This window comes from Pygocentrus nattereri, chromosome 6 (genome assembly GCF_015220715.1).
Source record: "Pygocentrus nattereri isolate fPygNat1 chromosome 6, fPygNat1.pri, whole genome shotgun sequence".
Taxonomy (NCBI): Eukaryota; Metazoa; Chordata; class Actinopteri; order Characiformes; family Serrasalmidae; genus Pygocentrus; species Pygocentrus nattereri.
This window is the reverse complement of record NC_051216.1, coordinates 21,849,186-21,860,314: the sequence shown is the minus strand read 5'-3', so window position 1 is coordinate 21,860,314 and position 11,129 is coordinate 21,849,186. Positions and strand designations below refer to the sequence as shown.

The 11,129-nt window shown below is 40.5% G+C and overlaps 1 protein-coding gene across 3 annotated transcripts; it reads left to right on the top strand.

Moving 5' to 3' along the window:
• The first annotated feature begins 129 nt into the window (after positions 1-129).
• Positions 130-4,243, top strand: LOC108424272 (homeobox protein Hox-A1-like). 3 transcript variants are annotated; one of them, XM_037539178.1, is made up of 3 exons: positions 130-404; positions 3,006-3,415; positions 3,557-4,243. In XM_037539178.1, the coding sequence occupies exons 1-3, from the start codon at positions 331-333 to the stop codon at positions 3,853-3,855; spliced, it is 783 nt and encodes a 260-aa protein (XP_037395075.1). In that variant the 5' UTR covers positions 130-330; the 3' UTR covers positions 3,856-4,243. The 3 variants fall into 3 exon arrangements, with proteins under 3 accessions (XP_037395075.1, XP_017547671.1, XP_017547670.1); XM_017692182.2 differs by having other exon boundaries at positions 2,950-3,415; XM_017692181.2 differs by lacking the exon at positions 130-404 and having other exon boundaries at positions 1,377-3,415.
• Positions 4,244-11,129: the final 6,886 nt, after the last annotated feature.

Here is an 11,129-nt window from a genome sequence, read left to right as displayed (position 1 = left end):
TCTACATTCGTGTTTTTTCCCCCCAAAAATTCACCCTATAATGTGGTAATAAATAGTACTAAGACCAGAGGCACTGCTGCGCATTGGTAGCTTCACAGGCATGGCAAGTCTTCTCTAACTGAATAGCTCGCTTGCCCGCTTCCCCCTAGCGAGGCACTTCAAAGCTCATTAATCAAAAACTCGTCGCTTTCAGCCTCGCCACTGATTCCACCTCCTTATGAACAAAGCTTTTGCATTCCCAACTCTGGAAACACATTTCAAACTGTGAGAGGCCAAACTTTGTGCTGAGAAAAGGGGAACGTGACAGCATGCTGGCGGTAGGACCAGGGCATGGATGAGAGAGCGCTGGGCATTTCTAAGTTACATGATGGTGATGAGAGGCGCGCTGGCTTCCTCCGCAGAGGGTAGGTAAACTATATTCACAACTCATACGGACTGCTTAGAATACAAATCAAGAGTGCGTTATTTAAAAAGCTCGTGGATTTAGACGGTAAAGTTAGATGTGATAGACAACTGTTAATGTGCAATACCAACACTGCCAGCAGTCAGCAGCCTGAACAGTCAGCAAGCTTTTAAATGGAAAGCAAGCGTTTAAAATGACGAAGGAGTTTTGAAAAGGAGTTTATTCTAAAATTGGTCATTTCTCGCGAGTTATTCGATTCCCACGCTTACTTTCGGTCCATGCGCAATAATGGCAGCCATTTCCTCCATCATTATAATGAATTAGCGTTTCTGCTATTTGCTCTAAATTCCCTCCCTCGGATAACACAAGCTCAGAAAATCACCCAGCTAACCTTCTGACATCAGGAGAGAGCGCGGCTACTTGTGACAGGCAAGTGCTTTTTCAAAGCAAAGACAGTGAAATGACTACAATGCATGCTCTGTTTAAAATCTACAGGGTGCAGATTCACGAAAAACGTGACGGGAGGTCTAAAGACGACATTTGAGCTCTTAGTGCTCTGTGCTTTTCCAAACTTGAAATAACACGTATCCGGGCGTCGCGATAGTTTACTGTGGGCGAGTGAAAATGAAAAACGACTGTTAATGAAAACACTAATAATCGAAGTTAGGGCTATGAAGTATAACTTATCTTTGAGCTTCAACTTGAGCTTCTGTCTAATGTAGACTGCTTTACCTTCTCATTAAAACTGATCAAAAATTCTGATCTACATTTATAGAGGTGAATGATGAAAGAAGATGACGCAGCTGAAATGTTCTTGCTCTGAAAACCTGAAAAGGCGGCCAGGCCACATTATTGTTTATATATATATATATATATATATATATATATATATATATATATATATATAGTCTTATAATGGTAAAGCTGAGTCTTTTGTGTAAGATTATTTATTATTTCCCCTGCAAAATGGCATTTAGATACATCACTGCTGTGTAGACCTATTGCACTTGTGCCCTTCCAGTAACTGATGTGTTAAACTGAGACGGGCTACATGAAGCTACACGAAGGGATCTGAAGAAGGGAATATATACAATAAAATATTAATAAGTGGATAATCAGTATGACCTCACAGTTCCACATTATAGGCACCTTTGGTCGGGCTGGAGGCTAAGTACTGCAGGCCTTCAGACCTAAATGAAATGGCAGATCGATTGGCCTAATTCACATGGCTAACCTAGATCTATGCTATATTGTTTCTGACATCTTTGTATTTTTAAGTCCTTGTTTTCCTGTCAGTGCTCATGTCTCTCAGTAAGAGACCTGGTCTGACCGCACTGCAAAGAAGATCATTAGAAGTCTCTGTGGTAAGCTAAGCTGGTCGACTCAGGTGGTACATTTACTAGCCTGGCTGAAATTGCACTGCCTAAACAGCTAGAATGCAAAAAGTAGCCAAAACCCAGAAGCACGCCACTGAAAAACAGTGCCAGAAAGGTTACAGAAAACAGTGCGCGGCTGAATCGGTTACTACAGCTGTCGAGAGTATGACGCAGCTTTATATCATCAATCACTGATCGGGCACAATTTTCCTCGACAGCCGTTTCTTGGGGACACGGCCAGATGCGGCGTTGGCCGTATTACACCCAAAACGAGACATATATAAACAACAATAACAAACAAGCCAAATCAAACAGGGAGCAGAGCAATCACAGCCTATGACGTATAGCAGCTTTACAATATGTAAGGTATGTTTAATTTTGTTAGCGGAGGACTGTCTCTGATTTCCAGTGAGGCTGTGCGCACTCCTAATAAAATCTAAATATCAGATTGCAGTCAGTGCAACAAACAAACGCCTGTTGCAGCAGCACGTAAAATGCGTTTCCCTGCAGTGCGAGGAAAACATTAACTCCCTTTTTAGTGAAACAGCTCGTGCGTTCGAGTAGAAATTGTGTGGTTTAATTTCACTAGGCCGTTTAATGAGCTGTTAATATAGTACAGAGCCCCCTGGGCATGAGAGCTCCTAGTAGGTTAGCCGCAGCGAGTCAGTTTACAAAGGAAAACAACACAAAACAAAGCATGGAGTTACTTTTTGCTGACTTAGCTTACATTAACTGTTTCTCTCTCACTCACATTAACTGTATAAAGGCTTATTCGGAACTAGAAGGGCTTGGTTTGATGAGGAATAAATAACTATAAAGGAATAAAACAAACTGTGTATCAATATGTGTTGTAAAAACAGTTGATTTCGAGAAGTACCATACAAAAACTCACGGAAAGCCAAAAACAATATTAATTTTTAATTGATAAAGTTTTAATCTCTAATGCTCACAAATGGACGCATTATGGGCTCTGGTTGAAGCCAGTGCCCAGGGTCTGCTAGCAGCCAGAAGGCAGGCCACACATCCGTGCCCCTGATTGGCCAGCAGGCCGAGGCCACGCCCCTTCGTAGTGGTGGCCATTATTTACATGTACAGCTTCAAAGTACAGTAAGTCATGAAGACAAGCGGCAGTGGCAATCATTCACCCTGTAAACTGCCCGTCTCTAATAGATGCACCTAATGTCCTCGTGCTCAGACTGTTACTCAGGCGGAGACCTGACTTTCAGAGCGAAAGCATGCGAGGAAGAGCCTCCGCCGTCCACAGGAGAGCCCCGAGGGAGAGCAGCGCCCGCTCCCCTGGATCACGTTACTGACATCAATCTAACATCGGGTCTGGAGGCTGGGCTGCACTGGCCCGGCTTCGCGCTCGGTCGTGCTGGACTCTGGGGGTGCTGCACAGAAGATGAAGACTCAGAGGTGCCCGAACAGCTCATGGTCCCCGAGCGCAAGGGCAGCGCCTTCTTCTGCTTTGAGGAGCACAGCCAAAACAGGACAACTCCACTCGCCTACATCAGTTCCCGAAGTTTTACACCGTCTCAGGGCAGCTGTTCAGAGGGGGCGTCTCGCTCACAGGACACGAGAGGTGTAGCTTTTAACACGTTCGACTGGATGAGGGCTAAAAGAAAGCACACACAAAGTAAGTTTCGTATGGATATGAGAACATGCTGGATGAGGTATTCTTAGCTTATCTCGTTGTCTGGATCCGTTTTTTAAATAGCCTATGTCTCGTGTCCACACTTTACCTCCATTTTCTTTCATTTGTCTCTTCACGTTACAGGTTGCTCACTGGCGTGTGAATTAACCAGGACCGCTACCGCGCGAACAAGCTTCACCACCCAGCAGCTGACCGAGCTGGAGAAAGAGTTTCACTTCAACAAATACATCAGCAGGTGCAGGAGAGCCGAGATAGCGAGGAACGTGAGCCTGAGCGAGAGGCAGGTGAAGATCTGGTTTCAGAACAGACGGATGAAGCAGAAGAAGAGAGAGAAGGAAGGCCTGATGCCCCGCTGCTCCAGCCCGGACTCCCCGCCCCGCGCGCACCTCCTCCTGCCGCCCAAAAAGTGCCTCTGTGCTTGAATTGAACTGAATTGAATTCAAAGTTTCCTGCCACTGAGCAGAACGCGTCCTCTCAGTTACTTGCTTGCACTGTTTTTTAATCATTGATTAATATTGCATTATTGCCTTATTAAGTAAGTTATTACTGCCTTATCACTGAGCCTCTTTGATCTTTAGTCTGTTGATACTATGTGCCTCACATATAACTTTTGAGTGCCTTTAAAAGCTCGCTTCGTTTACAATGCAATGCATTTTTCCATTGTGTACGTTTGTAAAGATTTACTATAACCTTAGAAATGACTAACAGTGTCTTAAAGAAAGCCTTTCAGTATGTAGATGAATTGTGTCCCAAACCTGTACTGTATATCTGTACTAAGAATATGGTGGTAATAAATGCAGAAAAATCATATTTATTGCTCATTAACTAATGCTTAGTAAATAAGAATGCCTACATATGGAGTTCAGAATCATTAAGTGTTCCTAAATATGCTTATGATCCTGAACTCCATACAAACACCTACAGTCACAGTAAAGCACATTTTTGTTGTTTGCACAAATCTCATTTAGCATCCGCACCAGTGAACTACTATAGATAAATTCTGCAGTACTACTACTCTAGATTCAGGCTGGGTCACTTCGCGTCTCAAATTTGGCATCATGGGATTCGATATTATTTCCTTTATTTCATTATATTTCATATAAACATAGATTAGAAAAAATCACATGAAATAGTGAGAAAAGCAAGCAGAGCAGCCTTCATTCCCCACCCTACTGACCTAAGACAAGTGCACAACATTCTCTTATGTGGATAGCCATTAGTGGCTAATGTTGCGGTGAGTCTTCAGGCACCAGGCTGCCCCAGGCTCAGCTAATGGCTAACAGAAGACAGCATCCTCTGCCACTTCTCACCTCAGCTAAAGATAATTACTTCACTGCCAGGATGATAGACTAAGCACTTGACCCAGAGCATCACACTCCTGGAATAACGTACAACATTCACTTTTTTTTAAGTAATCCACGATTACTTTAAGTAATCCACGACCATGATTATTAAATACAAAACCATTTAGGTTTGGCCTAGTTGCAAGTTAACCATGGTCTATTTCCAGTTTAGTACAGAAAAAGGCTATAGGTGCCTAGTCCCCTGACGTAAAACCCTTTTTGCTGTCAGTTTGAAACCTTACAGGGACATTCCATAACCAACCACCAGGAGATGAATCTGCTTGGTATTAACAACATCTCTGCACTGTAATCCAAAAAGTGAGGAATTCTGTTACATCTCCTCACAGGTAGGAGACATTCTTGCTAAAGGGTGCACTGAGAGGGAGCGATGTAAAGAATAAAAGGGGAAAAGATATTAGAACCTGGAGGCCTTAGATACCTGGTCTTATTTCTTTGACATACCATAAAGCAACATTAACCTGTAACTTTGCAGCACTTACTTTACAAGTAATCATGTTTATCTCTCATAACCACACCTACTCAGGGAAATTTTATTTCAACAAATAATGATAAGAAAATAAAATTATAACAACTGTTAAATTCAGAATATCTTTCAGCCAGAGAGCTTGCTCTCTGTAGAATTTGGTGTTTTATGCAAATAACATCAATAATGTCAATGAAAATGCTAAATGAATCATTGCAGCATAGTTAAACCTCTTTTAGCCTCCTTAAATCTTAGACTTATTCCAATCTAAGTCTTAATATTCGGTAACTATATGGTAAACAGTGCAAACTAGCAGGGTTAATTAAATGTTAATTAAATTCTTAAGTTGTAGAAGAGATGATTCAGAGTGGTTTGATATAAAATGCTTTGTTCTAAAGAAATTTTCAGAGTGAGATTTGTTCACAGTGGCGATGACAAAAAAGCTACCAATAGAAAAATTATTATATTAAAATTATATGAATATTACATTGAAATTTGAGATCAGGTTTTAGCCTAAAACATATTTTTAAAAAAATATCATGATGGCACTATTAAACCTTTATCACCATTACATATAAAACTCGCTGTAGGGTCAGTGTTGCTATTGTTGTTGTTTTGTTTTTTTGTTTTTTTTTTCTTTTTGAGAGTGGCTATATTTGTTTTGTACACATCAAGAGCCCAGCTTCCTATCAGCACCACTGTAACAATAATCTCAAGTCAAAAAGCTTCTCTACATTGAACCATTTCACATCAAACCAAATGACTTTGTTTACATCTCTAAGATTGAAATTTTGAAGAGTCCTTTACGTTTTCAAAGTGTGTTAATTAACACCTTGACCTGCTATTGTTCCTGTCCATTTAAGAGGTTATTTCTTCTTCTGCTGATATTTAATCAGGAAAACCTGTTTGCGAGTAGAACTGTGTATGACTGATTTGTATTTGACTCCACCCCTTTAGACCAAAATCATATACTTGTGCAACAACAATATTTTCCATGTTCACCAAACACAGTAGATGAATATATGCTTTTCAGATTACACGCCTACAGTCAAGTGTAGATGCTGATACCATATACAATTAGTCTGATTTTGCATGGTCCCAGTGCTGATGCCACAGAGCAGTATTGACACACTGCTAAACAGGATCAATATAATAGTTGTATAATATGCACAAAGATAAGGTCAATCTTATGCTGTTTTGCTTTCCTGCCTTCACTGTTAGCATGTAAGGATCCTTAAGGATTACATTTGCATTAACATCATATGTAGTAATTTTGCTTACAAAAAATCAGGTGAGAAATTTTTCACTACACTGAATCTGACACTCCTATCAGTTTCTTTCAAGACACACAACACCTTCAGAATGTACTCAGCTCAGCAGTAGTTGATGATTTATACTTATCATTAGGAGATTTAACCTAGCAAACGTGATGTGGTGGCTCCCTTCCTCGGAGGCTGCCCCATCCCTCTCTCGCCACCTCCTCCAAACTGACAGACAAACTGATCACGCGGGAAAGCTGCCATCAATTACTGCAGTGATGTCTATACCGTTCCACACACAAATACCTCACGCATCCCCCTCTCCCTCACTCATATCCATATGGACATCCTTTATAGCATTTTCCCAGGGAAATTATGACGGAATAAAACGCATCTTCATTTATCTTCTCCTCCGCTGCACCCTGTGATGAGAGAGATCCAGTCTCTTTGGGTTTTTACAGTACATCATCATATTAGCCCTCCGCCATAGTGAGAAATGGATTATCCTAGAAAATGAACTTGGCTTTACTATAAATTACAACTATAGATTCTGAGAAATGTGTTATTTTGTTTAAAATAGTATCTAATATAATTAGGGCTCTAATTTATGTAAAGCTACAAGTGTGCCTATTACAGTAACAGGGTTTGGAATTTAATCTGTCCACAAGATAAAGAATGATTCCCTGTGCTTTTCATTTGTAATCCCAGACACGTTATTCCAGTAAAGTAGCCTGTGACCATTAGATATGAAAAATGACTAGCGGACAGCTCCATTCATGAGTTTGGCTTTTAAAGTTAACAGTCCCTTCATGAACGTAAGCGTAAAAATGGGTAATTAAACAACTTATCATAAGCCGGAGACAACTTAAGCATGTGAAAGTGATTCTGTTTAAACGCTCACCTGAGGAAATCTTTATCATGCTCACTGGTCTAGCCAGGTAGCTCCCAGCTCCTTAACCCTGCATCACGTCCAATCACTTAGGCAGCTTAACACACCTCAACACACTCACTGAGACAGAACAGAAGTCAACTGCACCATCCATAGTGCCTGAATTACTCAGAGTTTTCATACATAACATAGTCCTCCTGAACTTCTGTCACATAGCACACTTCCTCTACTTGATACTTGATTGAAGGCTATTCTTATATTTATGCTGCATGTTGCATTACATCTGTAGTTTTAAGGAAATATTAACAAACTCTACATTTCTCATCTAAAAACTAATCATAAATATAATCAATATATCTAATATTTCTCACTATGAGATTAATGTAATAATATCATAAGATTGTTTAACAAGAAATATTTTACTTTTACCTTATTAAAGTCTTATTCCACTGGTAGATAATTTTATTTTTTTCAAACATAACTTCATGAAATAAGCAAAATGATCTGCATTATTTCCTGAAACAAGTAATATGGCAAATTAATAACACTTTTGCTAGATAAAATTACTTCTTCTCCCAAGTATATCATAATGAGAAATATTAGACATATTGACTACATTTAAGATGTTTTCACTTGCTATTATTTTTGCAGTCTTGCACAACTCTAATTAAGAAGCTCATTCACAAGCTGCATACATTCAATGAACAATGAGAGGGGGAGAGAGATGGAGAGAATGGGAGAGAAATGCTAATTCTCCAAGCAACAGTAGATGCTAGCCTAATAGCTACCCAAATGCTCACTGAAACTGACAGTTGTTTGTGTAAAGAGTATTGATGTATCTGTGGATTACATACGACTCTAATCCACATTAAGACCTCCTCATCTCTCCCAGGTCTTATGTAGAGGGATCATAGTGAGACCGAGGTCTCTGTGCTGGGGTGAGGGAGCTCATCATGGTGGGAGCTGAATGGGTAATTAGTGGTGGTGGGCAGAGTCCATTATGATCCATGTTACAGTCGCACAAAATGGCTGATGAGTCCATGTGGTTGTCTGTATAGCATCCCAAGAGTGAGAACTGATTGCCTTCATTAGAAAAGCTGAGTCTCAGTGGACTCAATGGAGATACAAATATGTGCTTACACATATACACACATTATAGGACTATTCTGGGGTGATGTGTTTTTATGCATATGCGAACATGGGAGTGGACTATGTAAAAGCGAATTGCACTGAATGTTCAAAATGTCTTTATAAGTCAGTCACTGATATGCAAATAAAGTGTTTCAGAGTGAAATGTGAAATGGTGATCGGAGGCAGGAGTCACATTATATGTAATGCAAATAGCTATTTTGTTTACTATTCAAAAGAACCTATACATTTACATGAGTGTTGAGAGCATTTATATGTAACATTGTTAATGGTATAATGGTTAATCTGAAAAATAAAGTTTTCTTTGAGGACTGTTTCACCTCTTAGGTTCTCACTGCCATGAATGGATTTAAAAATAGATTTTAGGTCAAAACCTCATCTTAATACAAAGCCTTGGGCATTAATCAACATTACTATAACCAAGTTCATATTCTAAGTTCAAATTTTGTGAGTACTTACTGTATAGAGAATCCAATGATACAGCAAAATCTTCATTGATAGTAACTGTAAAGGACTGAGGGGATGCTGTACAGTAGACAGGTCTAAAATGACATTGATATGGAATCCTCAGTCTCTAAATCAGGAAACATTTGTTATACACTCTGGGAAATCATTCTAAGTGAAGCTTTGGTTATAAATACACACAGTTTCAGTATCCTGTATTTTAATCATGGTGTGCACACACCCACACACAGATACAGCTATACAGACACCCACACACGCACAGTCCTTCTGCAGGGTTAAATTATTCCGCTCAGTAGCAGCAGCCATTTGATTTCATTTGTAGTGTGTCTAGTGGGCAGCGGAGGTGAGAGCACCTTTGGCTGCTGAGGGACTGGAGCAGCACACATATCTAGTGTGTGGAGACACAGAATTGACAATGCATTTATCTTTGAATAATGTAAATGTCGGGAGACTGCAGTGGCTGTGGAGGAGAGAGGCTAGTGCAGGCCGCTGGGGGGGTGCGGCGGGCCTAGCCTGACAGGCTGCTTCCTGGCCCACATCTCCTCCTCCCCCTCCTCCTCCTCGATGCCCCCCATCCCTCCATCCCTCCACTGTTCCCTTGCTCGCCCGAGGCCTGCTGCACCTCCACACAGCTCATTTCCACTGGAAACCGACAGGGAATTCACACAGAAAACGCCGCCAAGCCCACCACTCACTTCTCTCTTTTTTTTTTTTTTTTTACTCTCTTCTTTTTGTTTTCACTTTTTCTTTTGCAGTCCTTTCTGTGCTGTATTTTGTCTTGCTCACTCATAAGGCCAAGACATCAACTCCAGATGGATAATGGGGAGAAACTCCAGCAACTTTTGCAAAGAAATCTAAATCATATATGTAGTCACTATTGCCTCTTGCACACCTGGCATTAACATACACCTTGGGTGATGTGTTCACAGGTGAACAGTGCTAAGTACAAGTATGAATGGGGTCCTGTGCATTTCGTTGCAACCACTTAAACTAATTTTGAAGGTGGTCAGAGATTTATTTCACTACATAATATTTGTAGTGTGAACGCTACAGCATTCAGATGCACCACAACAGCATCAAATAACTGCTAAATCAACTGCATCACTACAGCAGAGATAAGAGCTCTTCTCTTCTTTATTTATACATTTATTTATACGTTTATTTATACGTTTATTTCTATGTGAGGTCATGCAATTAAAATACACAAACACAACAAGCACAACGAGAGACTGATACAGTGAATGTGCACAACACCTTACCTCCAATCACAAAATGCAATCCAAAGTGGACACTGGAGACCAGTGCTGGGGGGTAAGAAGGTACAAAGTAACACATTTCAGTGATGTGATTCCCCTTTTTTCTAGTAATGAGAGTGTAATTCACTGCAGTTAAAATTCTTATAATCACATTACAAGTCACTATGTTTGCACACTGTGGAATTAGACCTCTGCATTTAATCCATCTGTGCAGTGAAACACCCACATGCACGCACACTAGTGGGCAGTAAGCACACTTGCCCGGAGCAGTGGGCAGCCCTATCCACGGCGCCTGGGGAGCAATTGGGGTTAGGCGCCTTGCTCAAAGGCATTTCAGTCATGCACTGTCAGCCGAGGGGATCAAACCGGTGACCTTCTGGTCACAGGGCTGGTTCCCTAACCTCCAGCCCAGGACTACCCCTACAGTTACAGTTACTGACCTCAGAGGAACATTATTAGTATTGCCAGTAACAATCTCCAAAACAGCAATATTAATGGCATACAATGAATTTAAAACAAATATTTACTATATTTAGATTATCTGTTCCTGTCCTTGTATGAAATTTGCTCACATGTGCTACTTGAGACAGCTAAGAGTACAACTCAAATTGTGAATGTGAGCAGTTCAACATGAATGCAGGAAGTGTATCATACTCCACAAGCAATCTGACAACTCATTCAATTCTGCTAATATAAAACTGAAGGAAAAAGACCCCTGTGCTGGAGAAAAGAGAGCTCTGACCTAAACACATCAGACTCGAATTTGAGGAACAGGTCTTTAAGCTTTACATTTTTTATTCATTAAGACTTGAGGTATCTATTTTTTCTTTCTAAATGACGACAAAATGACA